The following is a 25,719-nucleotide window of genomic DNA, read 5'->3' as shown; positions in this document are numbered from 1 at the left end:
ACATTTCCAAAATGGAGCTTGCTATTGCTGGTTGCTCCAAATTGCGCCCCTAGCATTAGATTTATTTGTCATAATGTAAATGATGACTTCATATTTTTCTGCATCCATTTGTCTGTCTTCCTGAGTGGATTTGTTTGCTGCAAGAATCTCCATTAGCTGACGCCTAGACGACCAGCTAGTCTGGGGTCCAAGACAATATTCCATGTTATCGTTCAGACATTATTGAAAAACAGTAACATACATAGCATCTAGGTCTGCCTTAGTAACTTCTCATCCAGTCATCGTACCGAAACAGAGACATCGCAAGTCACAATCACTTTCACAGAAGCCATATCAAAGGGCTCGGGGCGCTGCGACGTCACGGCTCAAAGAAACAAGCAGCAGAACATTGGTTCCACCTTGTTCACAATCGAACGCATTGAGGAAACAACGCGCCGACACGTCATGTGTTGCGTCCGTGCACAGACCTGGCCTCGACAGACGAGTCACAAGGCCGTTGCATGTGTTGTCAACAGGGTAGGCTAAACGGACACGCAGCGCAGCAGGAATAACACCAGAGCGGGGGTTCTTGCTGTCAGCGATGGGGTCGGCTGGAGGCCGGGGGCGGATGAGTCTAGCTGCTCCGAAGCGAGCACTCATGTGTCCACTGGTTATGCCTCGGTTGTTAACCTTTTAGTGTTCACGTCTAGTAGTAGCATTGGGGTAATGGTCCTTGCGTTGTTTAGGGAGATTGTTGAGGGAAATGACTTGTACTTATGGTGGTATCCGAGAGGTGGTGTGTGTGTGTGTGTGTGTGTGTGTGTGTGTGTGTGTGTGTGTGTGTGTGTGTGTGTGTGGTGTGTGTGTGTGTGTGTGTGTGTGTGTGTGTGTGTGTGTGTGTGTGTGTGTGTGTGTGCGTGTCTTCATTTGTGTCTGTGGGTGCATATCGTGGTATCAGAGAGGCCTGTGTGTGTGTGTTTGTGTCTCAGTTGGTGCGCGCGTGAATGCATGCTACCTCTGTCGGTGTGTGTTTGCATGTGTATGTGTGTGTGTGTGTGTGCGACATGCATGCTTGCATTTTTGTGTGTGGACAGACGGAAGCGTTCAGGCGTAGCCGGCCGGCACACAATAACATAATTGTTTACAACCCGCAACCGTGCAATGGGGAGACTTACACACAAGCAAACATACACACGCACACACTCACACTCACACGCACAGAGCAAGGATCTGCGGATCAAAAAATGGCCGTGCACATGGTCACCATCTGTGCATGTGGACACGCACTGAGGTTAGCAGAGCTATATCGCACTCAGTCAGCTCCATCAAAACACACTGTAACGCTGCAACATTCAACCTTTATACACACACACGTGCACACACATGCACACACATGCATGCATGCACGCACGCACGCACACATGCACACACACACGCACACACAGACACAATACACACTCACAGAATCCCACTCACTTATTCAAGTGGTTCCCAGCGAATACACAATGAGGGCGATGATGAAGATGATGAGGCAGGAGTGTGTCAGCTCACATCTAACTCTCCCACTGGTTCTCTCTCTCTCTCTCTCTCTCTCACACATGCACTGCACACACTCTCATCCTTATTTCTTTCTCTTTTATATCATCTATTTATCATCTCTCCAACAGCCCCTCCCTTTTCTCTCTCTCTCTCTCTCTCTCTCTCTCTCTCTCTCTCTCTCTCAGCTCTCTCTCTTCTCCTCTCGTCTCTCTCTCTCTCTCTCTACATACATACATACATACATACATACATACATACATACATACATACATACATACATACATACATACATACATACATACATACATACATACACACATACACACATACACACACACACAGGAGACAGGCTGCCAAACTCTGCAAACTTCTCTTCTCTTCCATGACCTCTACCCTAACACGGTCCTGCTGTCTCCTCCACTATCTCCATAAGCTTGTGTTTGTGTGTGCATGTGCGTCCTTGCGTGCGTCTTTGAATGACACCATCAACCACTCTGTCATATAGTCCTGTGTGTGACTCACTGGGTCTGGAAGCCAGCCTGCTTTCAATGACATCGCCCTTTTCCCAGCGACGTCAGCGCCTCTAAAAGACAGCACAGTGGTTTTCCATTTGTTTTCTAATGATGGAGCTCCTAAGTATTTCTATCTGGGGTACACTTTAAGATCCAAAAAATACTTGAATAGACTAGCAATCGTTTAAATAACATGGTGGCACAAAACTTGAGTGATTGTATGTTTTGAATGTGAATTTAAAATACCAGCTGAATTCACATAAAAGGAAACAACCTTTGACCAGTATCAGCACTTCACCGCAGTATCGACACTTACACGACGCGTTCATGATATATATCTCTTTAAACGGCTCTCTCTGTTGTTGCTGTGTGTGTGTGTGTGTGTGTGTGTGTGTGTGTGTGTGTGTGTGTGTGTGTGTGTGTGTGTGTGTGTGTGTGTGTGTGTGTGTGTGTGTGTGTGTGTGTGTGTGTGTGGAGCCTTTGATTGGATGGGGGCCGCGCCGCATGAATGCAGTCCTTGTCCCTCTTGCTCTCGCCGGGCTATCTTCCTCCAGCGTGTTGGGAGCTCTGCTCTATCTCCATCCCCCTGTAACCACCTCCTCTGTATTCCTGCCTTCTCTCTTCTCCTCAGTTAGTTCATCTGCCAGTCTCACCGTCAAACTCTTTTCTTTCTTTCTTTCGTCTGTCATCTCTCTCCTCTCGCCTCCCCTGACGCATGACTCCTCTCCACCCCTCTCCTCTCTCCCCCCCCCCCCCCCCCCCCCGCTCTTTGATGTATTTCCCTACGTCTCTCCTATTCCCTTGCATTTTTCTCGTCTCCCTGTTTGCAACGCTCTCTGCCTCCGTTCTGATCTGTTCTGTTCTCTTTGCTTCTCTAATCTCTTATCCTGCACCTAAACTACTAGACCCTCTTCTTTCCTTTCCTCCTCTCTCCTCCTCCCGCCTCCTCGTCCTCCTCCTCTCCCCCCCCCCCCTCTCCTCCTGCTCTCAGGCAGGAGGGGGTTTTACTGCAGCAGCGGGAGACTTTGTTTGAGGTCGTTATGCTCGATCTGACACTCCACTATGTTTTCAGGCTGCTCCGAGTCTGGTGTATCAGTTTCCTTCATGCTACTTCATGACACTAACCGGTTGGTATTGATACCGTATTTATGACTAGAACAGTGTGCTGTTATACCCCACGGCTGGGTGTACCGCATGACTAGGAACTTGTTTACCTTTTGGCCTCGTTCTTATCTTCGATCTTACTCTTCTTTTACCCTCTCCCTTAGCTGTAGTCTCCTCATTTAGCCCATTTGAATATTCCTTCTTTCTGTACAAGCACACATTCACTTCACTTCAGATTCACTTTACTGCAGTCGAGGAGTTTCCTTCAGCTGGGGGTAACCTGTGTGTGTGTGTGTGTGTGTGTGTGTGTGTGTGTGTGTGTGTGTGTGTGTGTGTGTGTGTGTGTGTGTGTGTGTGTGTGTGTGTGTGTGTGTGTGTGTGTGTGTGTGTGTGTGTGTGTGTGTGTGTGTGTGTGTGCGCGTGTGGCTCCCAGTAACAGAGCGTCCATATTTAATGCAGAGGGCTAAAGTCAAGGCAGGCTTCTGCACAGCTCAGCTTTTTCCCCACATAATACTAGAGAGCAGAAAGAACACAAGGAGAGAGAAATGCAAGAGGGAGAGTCAGGAAGAGACCGACTGAGAGAGAGGAGAGAGAAGGAGAGTGGTGTAAGGATCCTATCTATCTTATTGCTTTTCGTGTGTGTGTGTCTGTGTTTGTGTGTGTGTGAGTGCTTGTGTATGCGTGTGTGTGAGTGGTGGTCATATTAACCAGGTGTTCAAGTTCATCTGCAAGGCCTCCAGTAAACAGCAACCACTCATCCAACCAATCAGAATCAACAACAGGAAACATACTTCAAATCAGTTGTGTTCTATTTTTAAAGGGTGAATTATTGTTTTCAACTTTAAAGCACATGCATTATTAATTTATGATTGGCTCCACAAGTAACAGAACACTGACAAGTGGCCTTTCAAAGGCCTGTTTAAGAGCTGTGTGTTGGCCACTGTTATAAGTGCAGCGGAGAGTGTTTTGCCAGCCTGGCTTATGGACAGACTTGTGGAAATTGGAGGCTGAAACAGACCATTTAGCCAAAAGAGGAAGCAACGTTGTAGTCTGTATGGCACGCTCAATCTCCTAAAACAAACAGTGTTGTGCCACTGCAGTAGACCCGAGCTCAGATTACCACCCTACACAAACAACATGACATCCAATCTGCGTCCATCGTTTGCTTTTTGCATGTCTGTGCATGTGTAACGTGAGCGTTTGAGTGCAATGTGATGAGGGAAGTAGAAGCAAACAGGGGAAGCTATTTGTCATTGGCACGAGGCTGTCGAATTCTGAACCTCTAGGGGCAACACGCCAACACGGAATGAGCAGAGTTGGCTGGAGATGTCTGTAATGGTGTTTGTCCGCTGATCTTTATCATGAATCAGTGAATTATTGATGCCTGATGTGACAGAATAGACGTCCATTGTGACTTGAACAAACATATAGACGGCCTTGTTTCCTTCTGAAGGTCTATACTTCCCTGCTTCCTTCCTCCCTTGCCTTAGCTTCTTTAATCCTTCCAAGCTTACAACCAAACAACGCACAACAGTGTTTTGACACTTCTGACTTCTGGTTTGGCTTCTTCCTCCTCTGTGTATGCATGGGCGTCAGAACTTGTGATGGAGAATCAATGAAACCTCCTGGCTCCAAACCAAGCCCTTCAGAATCCATACATTCATGTTTCACAACCATTGTTAATGAACATAAATGCATGCAGATGTCTTGTTTCTCTGTCTAGGGATGGACGTCATGCCTAAAGTCCACCAGCAGGGTTTCTGATGGGGATCAATGATATTGAGTTGTTTTTATGATTAGCTCGTAGTTTCATGTCTGTGTCCGATCGTTTCCGTTATGAGCACACGTGGATCCTCATCTTGGACCCCTGTGTGGTCCGTGCGATGCCAATTAGCTGTTTGAGCTTTGAGCCCCAATGAGCAGGGAACATGTTCATAATCATAATCCATTTTTTATTTATTATGTTTATTTATTTATTTATTTTTTCCATATATATATATATATTTTTTTAACGATTTATTATGACTATATGCTCTGTAAGGTGACCTTGGGTGTCTTGAAAGGAGCCTCTAAATTAAATGTATTATTATTATTATTATTATAATGTTGCAGTTTTTCCCCCCAAAATAACTGCACAAAATGATGAATAATAATAGTAAACGCTGTAATGGGTTAGCGGTCTCTTTCGTGGTCTGCTCTCACTATGTTGATACGGTGCCACTCCTTCAGAGCAGTTTTAACGGCTTTGTGTGAACATATGAGTACATTTCACGCAGTCGTACCTCTTCATCGCCCTCGACTGCTTTGCTACTTGAGCGTTTCACACTTGAGCGAAACCAATAAATTCTCCCCGATAATAGAAATGTCACAGGACCAGATAAAGACGTCCCGTACATTCGACCACTATCCCTCCCATGCTCCTCCCTTCTCTTCCAGGTGTAACGCTCCCGGGATCCTGTTGACTGTGAGGCCCGCTCGCCGGCCGGTAAGGACCCTCCCCGTCCGCACCCCTAGCTCCTCCAAAGGCTCCGCCCCCTCTGCCACCATGTCGACGCCCAGTGGCAGCCCGGAGAGAGACCGCCCCTCCTCCCCCGCCGGTCTGGACCCCGACCCGCCCTCCACGGGGAGCCCCCTGCTCAGCCCGGACTCCTCCTCCCATGATGCAGCGCTGTCGGCGCCCGCCGTGTCCCCCGCCGACTCGGAGAGCCTGAGTCCCGACGAGCTGGAGCTGCTGGCCAAGCTGGAGGAGCAGAACAGGTGGGGGGATGAGCACCCTCTTCCTACGGAGGGGTAGGGTGCACCCAGCTCCCTAGGGTGCACCCAGCACCCTAAGGTGCCTTAGGAACAAGTGGGATACGTATTAACATATAGACTCTGTAAGGACTGTCTTCTTCCTAGGGAGATGGTATGGTGTAGGCTGCACCCTAGGGTGGGGAAGCGGCCGCCCTAGGGAGGGGTAGGGTGCACCCACTGCCTAGGGTGCCCTAGGAACAGTTGGGTACATATAAACATACAGACTGTAATAACTATCGTCTTCCTATGAGGATGAATATGGAACCTAAGCTCTGGGTGGGAGGCTGAAGGAGCATCACAGGTTGGTTTAGATCAACAATCCCTGGATCCGTTATCTGTGGTTCTTTCCCGGCCAAAAGGTCCCTGGTTTGATCCTGCAGTCCGTATCCTTGACAAAGATCCTATCCCCTATCTGCTCCTTAATGACATGGATCTGACTGCATTAAAGCATCAGCTAAATGACTGAATATTATGGAAATGATACAACAAAAGCTATCATGGATATTGCTTCTACGAACTCCCTGTACTTCTCGATCAATAAAGTATTATCTTTTTTTTAAAATAAGACATTTAAAACTCACTAAAATTATTTTAGTATCCAAAGTTTATACAGTGAAATGATTAAATTGAAGATGAATGAAATTATTCATAGACAATACACCAACACATCATGTCATTTAATCTATTTCTATTTTACGCCAGTAGACTAAAAGCATTACCTCCTCAGTGTGTGCAGGTTTAACACCACAACACAAAAAAACACCACTTGAACTTTCCTCAGCACAGAAGCTTGCTGCCTTATCGCCCTGCCATTACATCTGAGCCGGCGATCTTAATGTCCCACACAGGTCTCTATTAGGGATGCAAATTATCGAGTAATTCATTAATCGATAGTTGTTTCATCTTATCGATCGATGATCGATTAATTGATAAGCGGCAATTCTTCTGAGAAGCTGAATTTCCTTCTGAATGTGACACATTTAGGTGGTAATTCAACAAAGTCGTTTAGTTGTTGTACTTTAGAATACTTCCACATATTGTGCATTTGGCGTCTTTGTCGTCATTAACCAACTTAAAGTGGCTCCATACTGCACTCCGTCCTGCCGTGTTCCAATACCCGTACTGTCCGTACTTACTAGCCAAAATTTGAGTACGCAGTACTCCAATTCAGATCCGGCGAAAAGAAGTATACTTCAAGGACCCGGATGCCGTACTCAAAACGGGCTAATCGTGAAGTGTGGATCGAAGGACACTCCCCGTACTCAACGGCAGCCTTCTTAGATACGTAGCAGAAGAGGCGGAGCCAGGCTGAGCCAAAGTCGGCGCATTTTCCACATAGCCTGCATTAATATAATCATTTTGTAGTTTTTATAGTTTTTATAGCTTTTTATAGCTGCTAGGCGTAAAGAGTTCACCGTTCAAAGCGGGATGTTTATTGCGGGGGAGGAGCCACGGCGGCAGTCATGATCGTAATTTCCGGTTAGTGCACCACGGAGTACTCGATTTGGAACAGCACTCGCATCTGAAAAATGTACGTAGTAGCCAGTGCGGATAGTATACTTCCTTTAAGTATATTCATGGAAGTACGGGTATTGGAACACGGCCCTGCTTTGCTTGTGTTCCCGCTTGTGTTCCCGCGTGTGCGTCAAGTACGTCTGGCGTCAAGTGCGCCCTCACGTGGACGGTTGGGGAATTACGGGTTAAAATGCGATTAATTGCAAGTAATTTATTTTAATCGAGTAATCTCTTATCGACAATTAATCGATAATCGATTAATTGTTTGCATCCCTAGTCTCTATAGCTACCGGGTTCTGCTCTGCACTGGGGAGAAGACGAAAAAAAAAGGCTAAACCGCCAACACGGTGAACTAAATTGAAAACAGAAGAAGACAAATGGGAAGCATTCTGGGAGTCATGACAACCACTGACATTGACCTTCTAGATGTGATTACGGGCTGGATTCAGACACAGCAGCATGGGGCCTGTGCCTCTCCGGGGAGAGACACGGTAGGACAGGGCCCGCGTTGAGCCTTAAAGGTACTGTAGGTAGGATTTAAGAGCTGTTATTTGAGGTGTAATCTGTTAGAAAGGGCATAGCCATCCATCAGCTATCATAGAGGGAAATGCGTTTCGGTTGACTGAGCCCCTGCCATTGTATAAGACCGTTTTGATTCTAGATCACCCCTGAGTCATTTCTGACATGTCAGGGTATCTCTTCCCTGATTGGTTGGAACTATTTACAATGGCGGAGACATGTAGTGTGAGAGGAGCAGAGTGGTAGCAGATTGTTTAGTTTGTCAAATGCTCTCTTCTGCTCTTTTCTGCGCTCTCTCTTTGGATATATTCTGGTAAAAAGTTCATACGTCATTTAATCATCACCACTTAATCCAAACGATTGTATACCGTTAGCACACTATATCAACATTAATTTGCTAAAGAAATCTATAATTGTGTAGGAGGGCATGTATTCAGAGTAGTATTCAAGCACCCTAGCTAGTCTGCTGCGCTGCTGGAAGTATTAACACAGACTAATATTCTTTATTGAACCAGATTTTCAACAGATGGTGGCTTGTATATTACCAAAGTGCTCCACTGGTCTTCATCTGCTCCTGATTATTTAGGCCTCACAGATTTCGGGTTAATGATGGGAAGGTGGACTAAATTCGACCAATCAATGGATGCATGAGCCGTCTCCCTCTCTAGGTTAATTTTAATTTGTTGGACTCACCGAGACTGCTGAAGACAACCACAAGAGATGACATCTCGTTTCACCACATCTCTCTCTCTCTCTCTCTCTCTCTCTCTCTCTCTCTCTCTCTCTCTGTCTCTGTCTCTCTCTCTGTGTGTGTGTGTGTGTGTGTGTGTGTGTGTGTGTGTGTGTGTGTGTGTGTGTGTGTGTGTGTGTGTGTGTGTGTGTGTGTGTGTGTGTGTGTGTGTGTGTGTGTGTGTGTGTGTGTGTGATCAGATTACATTATCAATGTAAGCCTCCAGTAAAGAAAAGATTGCTGTGGTTCCTCCCCTCAGGCTGCTGGAGGCCGACTCCAAGTCCATGCGCTCCATGAGCGGCTCGCGGAGGAACAGCGGCTCCTCGCTGGTGTCCAGCTCCTCGGCCTCCTCCAACCTGTCCCACCTGGAGGAGGACACCTGGATTCTCTGGGGACGCATCGTCAACGAGTGGGAGGAGTGGAGACGCAAGAAGGACAAGCTACTCAAGGTAGGCTGAGAGACGCTCTCCGACTGTACTGCTATCCCGTATCCCTGCAGCCACGCAGTTTCTGTTAAAGGGGATTAGATCACCCGTTAAAGGGGTGATATTCATTGTGAGGGTCATTAGCCCTTACCATCCGTTTGAAAACCTGGCCTTTCCTGTGTTTTAGTGACATGACAAATGGGAGTGTCCAACGAGATGTATATCTTTTCTCACAGTCCAGTGGCTAGGCTGGTAGACTGATCTAACCAGCATATGTCTAGGTGAACACTCCCACTTGTCATCACTAGAACACAGGAAAAGGAAAAAAAAAACACCAGTTAACTGTCCCTGTCTCTTACTTCCTGTGAGCTGTGTGCAGAAGTTTACAGCCCCTGTCTCTAACTTCCTTTGAGCTGTGTACGCCAGTTAAGGGTCCCCGTTCTCTCACTTCCAATGAGATGTGTGCACCAGCTAACTGTCCCCTGAGAATAAGAACCTGAAAACAACAAGAAGAACAGTAATGAAGACTAGGGGAATACATATGGAGTTTTTAGGAATAGAGTAATAGAAGTAAGCAATAGACATCCCTCTTTCGGAAGTCCCTCCCACTCTCTCACCGCAAAACCCATGTAACTCATGCAATATTTATATTATATATTCACAGTATTGTATTACAATATGGCAACAGTCTTTACTATATGTGCCACCTAATTGCAACTTTAAAAAGGAAAGCTATTTCAACTGTAAACAATTTTATACATTGGAATACGTAACATGGCCTCATAAAGCCAAAACATATGTAAATAGTATTTTGATGGAAGTGTTTTGAATTGATCACACCAGTGTTAGATGTATGCTCTCTAAGATATATTCATTTGATAGCAGTGTTTACTTTTGGGTTGAAGAAATCAGTTTTGAGAAGAATTTGTTTATTTTTTTATCAAAATGATTAACTCTTCTCAGGTATGTGTTTAGAGTTTTGAGAAATTGAGCTCTAGTTTCAGAAAACGTGTTTAAACTATTGAGAAGAACTCTAACACCAAGGAACATCCTGTCCCAGACGCTCAGTTGTCGGATTTGCTCACACACTGAGACAGCTGTGGATTAGTATGAAATCAGAATAACTTCACAAATCAAGCATACGTTTTTGGACACACAGACGAATACTTCTCACTTAAATAATCCATTGTGAAGGCTTGAATACACATTTGTACAAATATGTGTACTAGCTTTTGTGAATTTTGGTGGACAGATTATGAGTAGTTTGGAAGAATGTGTTTGTGTTACGGTGGATTAAAGCCCGTTCGGCAGGGGAGGGCCAAGGACAGAGGAGAGGTTAGTCGGAGATGGATGAATGAGAGAGTGAGAAAAGAGAGGGATATGGAGAAAGAGGGAGAGAAAGAGTGACTGACAGAGAGAGAGAGAGTGAGAGAGAGATAGACAGTGAGAGAGGGAGAGAAAGAGTGACTTACAGAGAAAGAGAGAGAGCGTGAAAGGGAAAGAGAGATCGAGAGAGAGAGTGAGAGAGAGAAAGAAAGAGAGGGATATGGAGAGAGAGGGAGTTGTGTGAGGAGGACAGAGACAAAAACAACCCTGAGGGGACCATAAAAAGTATACCAAAGTGACATTGCGCCTTTGTCAACAAAATGGCTGACGAATGAGAATTTTAAATTTAGCTTCTTTGTGTCTGTTGTTGTTGTTGGCAGTGAATAACAAAATAATTCTTGGCAGGTCACAATATTGCACTGGTTTGGAATGTTGATTGCTAATTATTTCCAATCTCGTCTCGTCAATGGCTAGCATTAGAGTTGTCATTTGTGGATATCAAATGATTGAATCTCTCTTTTCCTCTCTTTTCCTCTCCTCTGTCTCTCTATCTCTCTCCCCCTCTCCCTCTCTCCCTCTCTCTCTCTGTCCACCAGGAGCTGATCAGAAAGGGCATTCCCCATCATTTCAGGGCCATTGTCTGGCAGTTGCTAGGCAACGCCACTGACATGCCCGTGAAGAACCAGTACTCGGAGCTGCTAAAGATGTCGTCGCCGTGCGAGAAGCTGATCCGCCGGGACATCGCCCGCACCTACCCAGAGCACGAGTTCTTCAAGGGCCAGGACAGCCTGGGCCAGGAGGTCTTGTTCAACGTCATGAAGGTCAGTCTCATAAACTACTCTGCCCTCAATGATCTACAGTTGTACATACATTTGTATTTCTAAATATTCTGTCGGATTTACATGAGAGAACATGTGATTGTTATTGTAAAATAAAATGAGGTCTACATAGCAAAGAAAAGACCCACGCTGCCAAAATCCGAACTAGTAAATGGAGCACAGATGCTTTTATAACCTGTGCCCCAACCCTCAACGCTTAATTAGGAGGAGCCAGGAATCAAACTGCAGCACTATGCTGATTCGCTGGTTGTGTGCTAGCAGCACACAACCAATCAGAGGCCAGACTAGGAACTACTGTACCCATATTGCCGTTTGTGTGTATCCTGGTTAAATGGAGGGTAATTCTTTACAAGTCCATGGCATCAGCGTTGCCTAATTGTTAGGCATTTAAGGGCAGTGAAATTAAAAGCTGTGTGGTGTATGTGTCCTTGTGCGTGTGCTTGTGCGTGTACTCGTGGGTGTGCGTGTCTGTGTTTCAGGCCTACTCCCTGGTGGACCGAGAAGTGGGATACTGCCAGGGGAGTGCGTTCATCGTGGGCCTGCTGCTCATGCAGGTAGCGGCCAACTACCTTGAACACTTGATTCACATGTTTATTTAAGTATAAAGTTCTCATGCAAAGGGAATACAAAGATGTCTCTATGAAGATAATACTCATGTGTTGTGTTACTTGCTACTATGTAGTATTCTTAACACAGAAACAAATATGAAAGATTCATGGCCAAGGTTTATAGTAGAGAAGTTCATTCTCGCGTTCTCCATCTTCCAGATGCCAGAGGAAGAGGCGTTCTGTGTGTTTGTGCGTCTGATGCAGGAGTATCGCCTCAGGGAGCTGTTCAAACCCAGCATGGCCGAGCTGGGTCTCTGCATCTACCAGTTTGAGTATCTGCTGCAGGTAAAACGTTGCCGCCCGATTGAGATAATTTGTGCGAGTCTTGCGGTGAATAGGTTCTCCACCAGGGGGCAGCAGAGGGTCTCGATACACTGGTGAACTCGGTTGAACTCATCTTGGTGCATCTGGCAAGCTGTATGGGAAACCGAAGATGAGATTATTTATTAAATGCGTTAAAGCTCCACCGTGTAACTTTGCACTGCACTGATTTTTGCTTAATTTTCAAATGTGTGCGGCTGACTATGAAGTCAGACAATTTAGTCATGGACATGTTTATGATATATAATTGGTGTATAACAATTTAGCGATATGAATAATCAAATAATTAATCATTTTTCCAATTTAAATCTTTCTTTGACTAAAACTGTAAACATGCTGAGGTGCAAAGTGTCCTTCATCTCTGCTAGTATCGATGTACAACAGACTCTACTTTGTTCCATTTTACCTCATGTTGAATCACATGCAGTTAAAAAGTTCACCAGCCCTTTTCCGCTGACTCACGGTTATAGCTTACTGTTGGCTCTCTGGCATTCACTGAGCCTCCCTCTCCCCCTCCTCCTCCTTTTCTTCCTCCTCCCTTACCACTCCCTCCTCCTCCTCCCATACCACCTCCCCTTCCTCCACCTCCTCCTTGCACACTGCTCCCTCCACCACTTTCTACACCACTTCCTCCTCCTCCTCCCTGACCACTCCCTCCTCCTCCTCCTTGCTACACTCCTCCCTCCTTCTCCTTCTACTCCTCCCCCTCCTCCGGCTCCTCCTCTTCCTCCGCCCCAACAGGAGCAGCTTCCGGAGCTCAACGTCCACTTCCGCTCCCAGAGTTTCCACACCTCCATGTACGCCTCCTCCTGGTTCCTCACCCTCTTCCTCACCTTCCTCCCCCTGCCCATCGCCACGCGCATCTTTGACATCTTCATGTACGAGGTACGTAGCGCGCCGCGCGGCCGCCGCAGCGCGGCAGCACGTGAACTAACTCAACCACCTGACATTAAGTTGTTGTTGTACTTCTTGCTGTGCTGTCTTGCTCCGTGTGTGCTCATGAATCTGTAAAGCCACCTTGAATGTGAGAAAGGCACTATATAAAATAAACATATTATTATTATTAAGTGTCCAAGTACCATTCCCAAGCTAATAGGTTTTATAGAGCGTTTCAACAACCATATTAGGTTGCATCACTTTGGTTGAAAAAAAAAATCATGGGGAACAGGTTGGGAAAATTTGGATGCCTTGCCCCAGTGAACCTTGCTGTGCGCATCCTGAGCAATAAAAAAGGAATATAATCTTTTTACAGAGGCGACATCATAGAACAAACACCGGTTATGCTCGTAACACAACTGGTCTCCACTAGTTGAGTCTTCTAGCCGTGGCCTGGTACTCAAACAGAGCAGAGCCGTCGGTAGTGTTAGATGAAGTACACCTGTGTTCACCGTACGATGACGCTTCAGTGGACAGGGCCTCTGACGTCGATCCTGAGCTGTGATTGGTTGTTGAGCTGGTAGTGTGGAGCGTATTGGGTGACAGAGCCTGTGTGTTTCCTCGCCCAGGGCCTGGAGATCATCTTCCGCGTGGGGATGGCCATCCTCCAGTACAACCAGACCGACTTGATCCAGCTGGACATGGAGGGCATGTCCCAGGTGGAGACCCCCCCCCCCCCCCCACACACACACACACACATCACAGCAAACTTTATTGATACAGCACTTTTTGTGCAAAACAGCAATACAAAGGGATGAAAAGGGGAGACGGAACGGGTTCAGAAAAACCGCCCTAAGCTGTGAGTCCCACTTTGAATACGATTAAGAGGTGGGATTGAACAAGGGGAATAACACATAATGTGGATATGAGACAGATAAAGGTAACGGCAAACCGAAAGCTCATGGGGACAAGAACTATTTTCCGGCGTTCGGTCATGAATTGAAAATTCCTAATGTTCATCTAGCCGTGATTAAAGGTTCAGGTTTGGATAAGGTTAAATCATTATGACTCCTGATTGATATTCATGTTGTAATATTTTCACACATAGCTAATATTAAACTCTTGACAGATGGGTAGACACATTGCCTGCCTCTCTATCAATCACATGTTCAACCAACGCGGAGGAGAGACTCCCACAGTGACAGTTTGGGAGCGTCTGCAGCCAGCAGGCATCCCAGCAGAGCTGGCTGCTGCATAAAACATGCGTTGAGGGGGGCTGTCTCTCCTCACTAATCAGGACTGTGTGTGCGTGCGTGCCTGTGTGCACATGTTGGGGTGTGTGTGTGTGTGTGTGTGTGTGTGTGTGTGTGTGTGTGTGTGTGTGTGTGCGCGTGTGCGGTGGTGCGCCTGTTGGTGTGCCTGTGTGCGGTGGTGCGCCTGTTGGTGTGCCTGTGTGTGGGTGGGCTGGTTGGGGTGTGTGTGTGTGTGTGTGTGTGTGTGTGTGTGTGTGTGTGTGTGTGTGTGTGTGTGTGTGTGTGTGTGTGTGTGTGTGTGTGTGTGTGTGTGTGTGTGTGTGTGTGTTTCTGTCTCTTTCGGTAACAGCACTTCCAGAAGGTGATTCCCCACCAGTTTGACAGCTGTCCAGATAAACTAATCCTGCGGGCCTATCAGGTCAAATACAATCCCAAGAGGATGAAAAAGTAAGAGCCCTCATTATTACACTGTGATGTTAGCTTCCACTCTGCTCACTGGGATTTGTAGTTCTCTAGCTATTGCTGATATTATTTAAGGTGCTTTTCTTTTCTTTTTCTGAACAATGACATTTCTGCTCTGCTGTTTTCTCTTAGACTTGAGAAGGAGTACACCGCGATCAAAAACAAGGAGATGGAAGAACAGATTGAGATCAAGGTGTGTGTGATGCGTGCGTTTGTATGTGTTTGTGTGGTTGTGTGTGCGTGTGTGAGAATATGCATGTGTGTGTGTGTGTGTTAGTATGTGTTTGTGTGTGTGCGTACATACGTTTGTATCTGTTTGTGTGGTTGTGTGTGTGCGTGTGTGAGTATGTGTGTGTGCTTGTGTTAGTACGTGTTTGTGATGTTGTGTGTGTCGGTGTGCGAGCCTGTGTCCGTGCACGGTGCGGACCTGCTGAACATGCCAATGTGTCCGATAGGCTTGGTGAAATGACCTGTGCTGTGTCTCCCTCCCTCCAATCAGAGGTTACGCACAGAGAACCGACTCCTGAAGCAGAGGATCGAGACCCTGGAGAAGGTAGGAGAGCGCTCTCTACTGCTACGGCTAAGGCTAACCTGACCCAGATACGGGGATTCATGCAAAGCAGAGCCTACGGTCCAAATCAGAAACCGAAAAATATGTTTTTTACGCCTTTTTAGCAGATTTACACATTCATAAGCACATTTAGCTAACGAGAGCAGCTATTATTTGTGCTTGTTTGTGTGCATGTGTGCCAGTGTGTGTGTGTGTGTGGGGGTTTGCGTGGGTTGCCAGACTTTCTCTCTGCCATTTACTCTCTCTTATTTTCCGTTTCCTGCAAATATGTCTGCTCTCTCTTTAATGATCTCAGACGTAACTTCTCTACAATCCCTTCAGCCACAACCTTTCTTTCTTTCCCCCTATCTTACCAAATATCCTCTCTCTGTATAGTTTGCTTCAGCCACGCTGAATGATCTCTCTTTCCTCTCCCCCCTTTGTGTGGTTTCTCTGTGTTTTCTCTCTTCTTCTCGTTGTCGTTTCTCCGCTCCTCCGCGTCTCTCTGTGTTCCAGGAGAGTGCTGCTCTGGCAGACAGACTCATACAGGTAGAGTATGGCGGGGACGCTGGTTATTCCTCGCTGACCAATACCTTTGCTCCTTCCTGTTTCCCGCATCACTCTGTCTCACTCCCGTCTCACTCCCTCCGTCCCACTCCTGCCCATTCCCCCTTCCGGTTCTGAGTGCCCCACCATCAGCATGAGAGTCTCGTCACGAACCAGCCATCGTGTTAACATCGTTCCCCCCTCCCTGCATGAACAGCAGTTTGTCGGGGGTCCGGCCCCCTTTTGCATGTGGCCTGCAGAAGCTCTGGGTTGTCCCCCCAAGGCCTCCTCCCCCAGAGCCCCCCAACATAACATTGTTTCAGTGCAGTTCTCTAAAATACACATTTGGCTTTTAAATCAAGTCCTGCTGCAGATGTCATAAAATAAAAAAATCGTTCTTCTTCTCCATGGTCGATTATCTCAATCTGTTACCCATTTAGAACCACGCCGTGCGAAACCAATCTCTTAATCGTCAGGGGGGGGGGGGGGGGCTTAGTGTGACTACTTCCCTTTGCACCGGGACACCGCCTCCATGTTACTCATAATCATATCCTAACCGGCGCCTCGACCAAGGGTGGCCACCGTGACGTAGGCCGCCGCGGACTGACACCCGTCCTGCCCTGATGTCACCTTCCAGGGTCAGGTGACGCGGGCGCAGGAGGCGGAGGAGAACTATGTGATCAAGCGGGAGCTGGCTGTGGTGCGGCAGCAGTGCAGCGTGGCCAGCGACAGCCTGGAGAAAGCGCAGGACACCATCAGAGAGCTGCAGCAGCAGAAGGTAAAAACGCACGCAGGCTCAGCCTGCTGCTGGGGTTCACCACCGGGCTGTGTGTATGCGTGTGTGTGTGAGTTTGCATGTGCTGTGCAATCTGGTAGTTTGTCGACAGAGGGGGGTGTCGGGTGTAATCGACTCTCCTTTTAGTCATCCAGAGTCATCGGTTAACACAAGAAACCCATTCGGCATGAAGCAATAGAAAAACGTGTGTAGAATATATATATACATATATATATATACATATATATATATATATTTAACTATGAAAAATAATTATAAAGTAAATGACTAATTATTATCCTTTTTATTTAGTAAATATAAAAAAGACAATTATAAAACCACATACTTATTAACATTTAATTTTGATCAATAATGAATAAGCTCCAATAAAATGACTTCAATGTAGTATAAGTCAAAATATCTCACCAATATTTATGCATAAATGTAAGTATGTGAAAGTAAACTCTGACCTTTCTGCTAGAACAACGCTTGACTCCAGTCAAACAATGCTTCAGAAGGGACTTGGTTTTGGTTTCTGCTGAGGTCGATCTGTAGACACTAGACGCAGATAAAAGATCTAAACAGCAGATGACACCACAGAAGCAGTCAGAACCTCCACAGTTACTCATCATCTAAAATGGCATCCATGCAGACCGAGAAGCCACCACTCACGCACACCCTGACCTGATTTTCCGCTCGGTATTGTTTCTCACACACTGACATCTGCTGGTGTCTTATGTCACTCAGCGATTGTTGTGTTCTCATGTTGTTTCCCAGTAAAATACAGTAGGAATATTTAGCGACTTCCATTGTTTTTGTAAAATATGTCATACTGACACCTCTCCAGTGCATCAGGAGTTTGGTTTTGCAAACCATAAATGATAGGATTTAAGGGACGAGGCAAAGAAGAGCAAAGAAATCTAAGGAATGGGATTCTATATTATTATGATGATCTTCTATATTATCTCTATTAAGCAAAACTGCTGAGTAGGTTAAATGTGCTTTAACTTTTAACTGCTTTAACTCGATGCCTTCTGAAGTGCATGCTGGCCGTTTAACCCATACTCTTTGGTTACTTCTCAAACCCTTGCCTTAACTCATAGCTAAAGTCACACAAACACAAATGAAAAGAAGACATGTACAGGCAGAACTAGATTGGGCTTCACCGAAAATGAAAGAAACACATTTTCGGTAAAGTGAGGTGTTATAACTTGGGGGTGCGATTCTTGAGGTTGTCAGGCTGTTGAAAAGTTCTCACGTGTGTGGGGTACTAATGCACGCAGTTGGACGGCAGTAGCCTGGTGAGCTGAACGCTGTGCACCGCTGACTCTATGGACCGGTGAACCAGGGTCTGACGGCGGTGGACCTCTCTGTCTGTTGCAGTACACGGAGGAGTTTGTGACCGGTGTGCAGACCCAGCTGGAGCAGTCCAGACTACAGGAGGCCGAGCTGCTGGGAGCTCTGAAGGAGATGCAGGACAAAGTTTTGGACCTGGAGAAGGTCTCTTCGGCTAACCTTAACTTATCTCAGTTCAGTGTGGCTTCCCTTACTTTATAAGACAATCATTAACTGTGTGTGTGTGTGTGTGTGTGTGTGTGTGTGTGTGTGTGTGTGTGTGTGTGTGTGTGTGTGTGTGTGTGTGTGTGTGTGTGTGTGTGTGTGTGTGTGTGTGTGTGTGTGTGTGTGTGTGTGTCGGAGTATGTGTGTGTGTGTGTATGTGTGTGTGTCTGTTTGCTTGTGTGTGTCTGTGTGTGTCTGTGTGCGTGTGTGTGTGTGTGTGTGTGTGTGTGTGTGTGTGTGTGTGTGCGTGCGTGTGTGCGCGTGTGCGTGTGCGTGAGTGTTTTGTGTGTGTGTGTGTGCGTCTGTGTGTATGTGTATATGTATGTTCGTGTGCAGAGGAACAACTGTCTCCCAGATGAGAACAACATGGCTGCGGTGCAGGAGGAGCTGAGGCAGGCAAAGCTCAGGGAGCTGGAGACTCTGAGGACCTTCAGAGAGCTGCAGGACACTGTGACCGACCTCAACCAGCGCTGGCAGGTAACACACACACTCACACACACACTCATCTAAACACAAAGCCATGTTCATTCTCTCTCTCCCTCTCTCCTTCTCTCTCTGTATCTGTATCTGTCTCTCTCTCTCACTCACTCACTCACTCACTCTCTCTCTCACTCACTCACTCACTCACTCACTCACTCACTCACTCACTCACTCACTCACTCACTCACTCACTCACTCACTCACTCACTCACTCACTCACTCACTCTCTCACTCACTCTCACTCTCACTCTCACTCTCTTTGATGCAACTCAAGCTCATCACACACCGCTACACACACACACACACATGTGATTCTCACCAGGGGGCTGTCTGTGTGTCCGCAGAGCCACATGTCCCGGGGCAACGGGGGCGGGGGTGGGGGGGGGAACTGGAAGGAGTCCCCCAAGAAGAACGCCCTGAACGAGCTGCAGGACAAGCTGATGACGGTGCGCCTGCGGGAGGCCCAGGCCCAGGCGGAGCTCAGGGAGGTCAAGCTCAAAGCCCTGCAGCTGGACAGCCAGGTGAGACGCACACACACACACACACACACACACACACACACACACACACACACACACACACACACACACACACACACACACACACACACACACACACACACACACACACACACACACACACACACACACAGGACAAGACGGACAGTAGAGCAGAGAAGGAGAGGTGAGACACAGACAGGATGCCACACAAAGGAGAGGGCAGACAGGGGAGACAGAGAAGTAAGACAAACACACTGGACAGCACAGAGAGGGGAGACAGACAGCTGAGGCAGACATACACATAATTCAGATTGCACTGCGCTATGATCTTAGTTACAGTGAGAAATTCCATATGTTGAGGATCATTTAACATGTGGTAACACATTTTTAAAACTACAACTTTTTGGCATTCACTGACCCCTTAAGACCGGAACATTTTTACTTTGCTATGTTCTAGAACCAGATTCATAGCAAGCTGATTGGCCGCAATGAGCAGGAACGCTCCGCCCTCCAGGACAGGCTCCATATGCTGGCCAATCAGAACAAGGGGCTCCAGACCCAGATGAGTGAGATGAAGAGGAAGCAGAGCGAGGCCGACTGCAAGGTGAGGACTGAATGAAGAGTTAAAAATTAGTTAACAATGGGAGGACAGTGTGTATTACATCAAACTGATTATTTGCATGTCACTAACGTTTCAGACACACGGTAAAACAGGAATCATCCAGCTTCTTCATTTAAAGTTCACCGATATCTTTGAGCCTTTGCATAAACGAGAAGAGGGCTGCTACCATTTCTGATGTGTGTAACATTGTACTGCATCTGTATTTGCTGTCCAGTTGGCTTTTTTCCTACGTTTCCCAGAATGACTTTCACTGTCTCCCTCCCAACATCAAGGACGAAAACATACTATAAATGTATAAATTGAATAAAATAATTAAATGTATACTTTCCAGTACGATACGCCACACAGATGATCACATTTCAACCATCCCTTTGTGACAATGGCCGCGAGGTTAGAGAGCTGGCACCTCAGCCAGTAGAGCTAGCCTGGCAACGCTAGCTTTAGCGCAGCCCAGAAGAGACGGCCTCGGAGTCACTGTTAACCAGGTGGATCTGCTCTGTTCTAAGTTAAATGCTACACAAAACTGTAGAAAAGGACACTGGCTGCGTTGTACACGATAATGCTTTAGGCTGTTTTATTCCTTTAGTGTTTCACGTTCGCCCTCTGATGTAGCTTTGTTCTCTCCCGACGATGCAGAACAAAGAGGAGGTGATGGCGGTACGGTTCAGAGAGGCCGACAGCATGGCCGCCGTAGCCGAGCTCCGACAGAGGATCTCTGACTTAGAAATACAGGTGTGTGTGTGTGTGTGTGTGTGTGTGTGTGTGTGTGTGTGTGTGTGTGTGTGTGTGTGTGTGTAGAGCATACCACTAATCACACAGTGAATTCTGAATACAGTCAAGAATATTTCATGCAAAATGTGTGTGTGTGTGTGTGTGTGTGTGTGTGTGTGTGTGTGTGTGTGTGTGTGTGTGTGTGTGTGTGTGTGTGTGTGTTGTAGAAGGAGGAGGGGCTTATCCAGGGCCAGCTGAACAACTCAGACTCCAGGCAGTACATCAGTCAGCTGAGAGACCAAATCACAGAGCTCAAGAATGAGGTACACTCACTCACCCACTCACTCACTCACTCACTCACTCACTCACTCACTCACTCACTCACTCACTCACTCACTCACTCACTCACTCACTCACTCACTCACTCACTCACTCACTCACTCACTCACTCACTTTCAATTTCACTTTCACTCATACAAATTTGTTTCACACGTTCCGACCCAGACAAGCAAACACAGTTAATTGCTGTCATAGAAAAATGCCTTAAAAGGTTTTTTTCTATAAAAAAACAATATACATAATAATAATGATCAATAAATTAAGATGGAAAATAAACCAATACTCATACAACATAACAGTATTCAATGCTTGTGACCTGGAAGTTCTCGAGCTACCTCAGTTTTTCTTACACTCTATAAACCACTAAAAATACAATTTATATTTTGGTTAAATGTGCTAGACAAGGATTGCTTTGACCATTCAGACAACTCAGGCCCAAGCACATACACGCACAAACAGACACAGAGCATACGTGCAGGGATCAGTCCACTAAGACCACTGAGACTAACATATCTACACATACAGAGGCAAACAGCCTTCTTAACCACAGCAGCAGTAGCTGTGAGTGACCCAGCCACATACTGGGTTTCAACACACACCACTTCCAGTGCCCCCCCCCCCCCCTTCCAGGTGTGAGAACACATTTTCATGTAACCATAGTGACAAACGCTTTTCTGACACATTCGCATCCCCCCCCGATCCTCAGGCTCATCACCTGAAGCCAAACGTTAGCCTAGCATGCTAACACCAATACAACCTGGGAGATTGGCTCATTCAGAGAGAGAGAGAGAAAGAGAGAGAGAGAGCGAGGGAGAGACGCGTGGTGATGCGGTGAGACTGGATGCGAGCGGGCGGGATGACAGTTGTGTCTGCTCTTCATACAGGGTATTTCCTCCTCCTCTTCCTCCTCTTCTTTATCTTCAACCCAACTCTGCTTTTAAATCACAACCCCCCACAGACTGAGGTGAACGCAGGCGAAGGTCGCAGTGGGTGTAGTCCCGCACGCTGTCTGGGTTGGTAGACAGAGAGTAATCGAGCCCTGTGCTGCTGTGTGTGATTTGGATACAACATCTAAATGGGTTTCCCACACTAGCCTCCCCACAAACACACGCAATCTTTCTATCTCTTTCTCATTCTGTCTTTCACTCATTTTCTCTCTCTCTCTCTTGTATTCATTCTCTCTCTCTCTCTCTCTCTCGCTCTCTCTCTCTCTCTCTCTCTCTCTCTCTCTCTCTCTCTCTCTCTCTCTCTCTCTCGTGCTCTCTCTCGTGCTCTCGCTGGCTCTCGCTGGCTCATTCTCTCTCTCTCTCTTTATCGGGGGGGGGGGGCACTTGCCCACTGAGATTCTGACATCACTATGTGTGGTGCATTTAAGTAGAACAACACACACACACACACACACACACACACACACACACACACACACACACACACACACACACACACACACACACACACACACACACACACACACACACACACACACACACAGCCATTCGTGTGAGGGGAGAAAGGCCATAGTGGTTTTGTCAGGCAGTACCCTTTTGCTTCTTACCGTCTGTGTACGTCTGTTGAGCTGATGGTGAAACAGATAAACCGCTAAAGTGGAGAGAGATGTTTGCATACACGTCAGAACTATTACTCAACTGCAACTACAGCTCACTTAAGGCTGCTCTACGTGAAGCTGTATACAAGATCCTAGGACTTGAGAGACTGGAAAAGTAGGGAAATAATTCCTTTCCGTTTACCAGACCTGGAAGGGTATGGATATTTGGGTCAATGTCTTGAAAAAGTCTGGAAAGCTCAGAAGACATAAAAAAGTGGACAATGTGCTAAATATGTAATGAATTGAAAAGAAACTAAAGGCGTGTGGGCCTTGTTATCGAAACCTGGAAATTGTCCAAATGTGCGCTGTTAAGATACCTTCCTGAATGTCTGCTTTCTCTCTCTAGTGAGGTCATAAAATGGTTTCATACCGGATATTAACTGGTACTCGATCCTCGCTTTATTGTTCGTAATTTTTTATCAATCAAGTTGTGCCTTTACAATCAAGTTGTAAAGGCACTGGGTGTTCCACATATATTCATGCTCCAAATAACTGATGAAGCTCTGATGCAGGGAACGCGATCACACAAAAATCCCTAGACAATACAAAAAAATACAGAAAGAAAGTCTGGAATTTATCATTTGGAAAAGGGAAGTCACCCTTTGCATATTTATAACGTTATTTTATATAAGTCTCAATATATTTGTATCTATGTGGCCGTTTAACAAAAACATATCGGTATTTCATGTATACTTTGGTGGCCTCTGTGCATTTATCTTTATTTTTCCAAACTAAATAACTATAATACCCAACCTGTACCGGCCAGACCATACTACAGGGGCCTGGTACCAAAGCACCATGCACCAAGTCCATACCCACCCAAACATCCCACTTTTACCTCAACCTCTGCCCCACTGCAATACTTACCCTAATCCCACTGCCCCTGCCCCACTGCAGTGCAATACCGTAATCCAACTGCCCCTGCCCCACTGCATTATATTACCCTAATACAACAGCCCCACTGTAGTACATTACCCTAATACAACAGCCCCACTGTAGTACATTACCCTAATGCAACAGCCCCACTGCAGTACATTACCCTCCTACAACAGCCCCACTGCAGTACATTACCCTCCTACAACAGCCCCACTGCAGTACATTACCCTCCTACAACAGCCCCACTGCAGTACATTACCCTCCTACAACAGCCCCACTGCAGTACATTACCCTCCTACAACAGCCCCACTGCAGTACATTACCCTCCTACAACAGCCCCACTGCAGTACATTACCCTCCTACAACAGCCCCACTGCAGTACATTACCCTCCTACAACAGCCCCACTGCAGTACATTACCCTCCTACAACAGCCCCACTGCAGTACATTACCCTCCTACAACAGCCCCACTGCAGTACATTACCCTCCTACAACAGCCCCACTGCAGTACATTACCCTCCTACAACAGCCCCACTGCAGTACATTACCCTCCTACAACAGCCCCACTGCAGTACATTACCCTCCTACAACAGCCCCACTGCAGTACATTACCCTAATACAACAGCCCCACTGCAGTACATTACCCTCCTACAACAGCCCCACTGCAGTACATTACCCTCCTACAACAGCCCCACTGCAGTACATTACCCTAATACAACAGCCCCACTGCAGTACATTACCCTCCTACAACAGCCCCACTGCAGTACATTACCCTCCTACAACAGCCCCACTGCAGTACATTACCCTCCTACAACAGCCCCACTGTAGTACATTACCCTCCTACAACAGCCCCACTGCAGTACATTACCCTCCTACAACAGCCCCACTGCAGTACATTACCCTCCTACAACAGCCCCACTGCAGTACATTACCCTCCTACAACAGCCCCACTGCAGTACATTACCCTCCTACAACAGCCCCACTGCAGTACATTACCCTCCTACAACAGCCCCACTGCAGTACATTACCCTCCTACAACAGCCCAAGCCCCACTGCAGAAACATACATCCCTACAACAGCTCCTTCGATCCAGATTCATGAAGGAAAATACCCCCAATAAACCAAACTCATTCCTGACCTATGACCTTTCACCCAACCTGCCCCCAACCACAGGTCAGGCAGCTGCGTGGACTCAAGGCCCCCTGTGGTGGCGGCGTTGGAGGCACCAACTACCACCACCACCACCACCACCTCCACCACCACCACCCGGACCTGGTGGGCCTGGCCAGCCCGGCCTCGGCCGAGGGGGACTTCCTGAGCTCGGACGACGAGCTGCTGGCCAGCCCCGTCCCGCCCAACGCCCTGTTCCCCCCGCTGCCCTCCGCCCATGACCCCCACCCCCTGGACAGCGAGGGCAGCACCGACAGCGAGGTGGAGGAGCGGTGTTTGCGGATCGGGACCACCGCCACGGACCCCCAGCAGCATCTGTACGGCAACATGATGTGCGCCGCGGAGGCCCTGGACAACTGAGAGAGGGCCCGGGGGGGCGGGGGGGGGCAGGAGTACTTCTGGCATGGATTGAGAAAGAAGAGAGAATGGCAGCAGGCCAGCTTGAGTCTCCATTGACTGTGGAATGTGTGGTTGGCGTTTTCCTCAACCTTCATCCACTTTGGTTTTGACTCTGACACACACATACACACACACACACACACACACACACACACGACCGGTCATTTACTGATGGAAGGGGGGGGGGTTCTTATCAGGTGATCAAGCAGCGATGCATGCTGGGATATGGCGCTGTCCGCAGTCTACGGTTCCCTCGCCCCCATTGAGTGGCGCGGAAAAGTGTTGGACGGGCTTTCTGACGACAATGGACCGTCAAGTTTATGATGCGGGGAGCGGGGGGGGGCATACCCCAATAACAGAGGTCAAGGGCTTGTCTTCCCTGCCCTTAACCCCCCCCCTTCCTCCACCTCCCCTTCCTCCTAGTCGTCCTCTTCCTCCTCCTGCTCCTCCAACTCCTCCTAGAGAAGCTTCTACCGCCCAGAGAGGTGGACGTAGCATTGCCGTCCCACTCATGCAACACCCTCCGTCACTTCAGCTCCGTCTTCTGGTCCTGCTCTCCTAAACACACTCACACTCACACACACACACACACACACACACGCGCGCGCGCGCGCGCACACACACACACACACACACACACACACACACACACGCACACACATGCGCACATACACACACACACACACACTCACATTCTCTCTCATACACTGTGTACAGCTGAACTAGGGAAAGGACCTGACTTTGTCTCTATTCCGGTGCTTTGTCCACACCGAAAGACGAACACA

The 25,719-nt window shown here is 47.3% G+C and overlaps 1 protein-coding gene across 1 annotated transcript in view; it reads left to right on the top strand.

The window, feature by feature from the left end:
* evi5l (ecotropic viral integration site 5 like) overlaps nucleotides 1-24,895 on the top strand; it is a 31,082-nt gene extending 6,187 nt beyond the window's left edge. Inside the window, exons 2-20 of the mRNA XM_056586126.1 lie at nucleotides 5,571-5,891; nucleotides 8,951-9,140; nucleotides 11,039-11,263; nucleotides 11,761-11,835; nucleotides 12,049-12,174; nucleotides 12,952-13,095; nucleotides 13,716-13,805; nucleotides 14,689-14,786; nucleotides 14,934-14,994; nucleotides 15,301-15,354; nucleotides 15,868-15,900; nucleotides 16,535-16,675; nucleotides 18,056-18,172; nucleotides 18,569-18,709; nucleotides 19,057-19,233; nucleotides 19,670-19,816; nucleotides 20,471-20,566; nucleotides 20,773-20,868; nucleotides 24,539-24,895. Coding sequence (XP_056442101.1) covers nucleotides 5,680-5,891; nucleotides 8,951-9,140; nucleotides 11,039-11,263; nucleotides 11,761-11,835; nucleotides 12,049-12,174; nucleotides 12,952-13,095; nucleotides 13,716-13,805; nucleotides 14,689-14,786; nucleotides 14,934-14,994; nucleotides 15,301-15,354; nucleotides 15,868-15,900; nucleotides 16,535-16,675; nucleotides 18,056-18,172; nucleotides 18,569-18,709; nucleotides 19,057-19,233; nucleotides 19,670-19,816; nucleotides 20,471-20,566; nucleotides 20,773-20,868; nucleotides 24,539-24,895 — 2,580 coding nt within the window. The 5' untranslated portion in view covers nucleotides 5,571-5,679. The remainder of the gene's footprint in view (nucleotides 1-5,570; nucleotides 5,892-8,950; nucleotides 9,141-11,038; nucleotides 11,264-11,760; nucleotides 11,836-12,048; nucleotides 12,175-12,951; nucleotides 13,096-13,715; nucleotides 13,806-14,688; nucleotides 14,787-14,933; nucleotides 14,995-15,300; nucleotides 15,355-15,867; nucleotides 15,901-16,534; nucleotides 16,676-18,055; nucleotides 18,173-18,568; nucleotides 18,710-19,056; nucleotides 19,234-19,669; nucleotides 19,817-20,470; nucleotides 20,567-20,772; nucleotides 20,869-24,538) is intronic.
* The last annotated feature ends 824 nt before the right edge of the window (nucleotides 24,896-25,719 follow it).

This window comes from Gadus chalcogrammus, chromosome 3, assembly GCF_026213295.1.
Source record: "Gadus chalcogrammus isolate NIFS_2021 chromosome 3, NIFS_Gcha_1.0, whole genome shotgun sequence".
NCBI classification, from domain to species: Eukaryota; Metazoa; Chordata; class Actinopteri; order Gadiformes; family Gadidae; genus Gadus; species Gadus chalcogrammus.
This window is presented reverse-complemented; position numbering and strand designations above follow the sequence as displayed.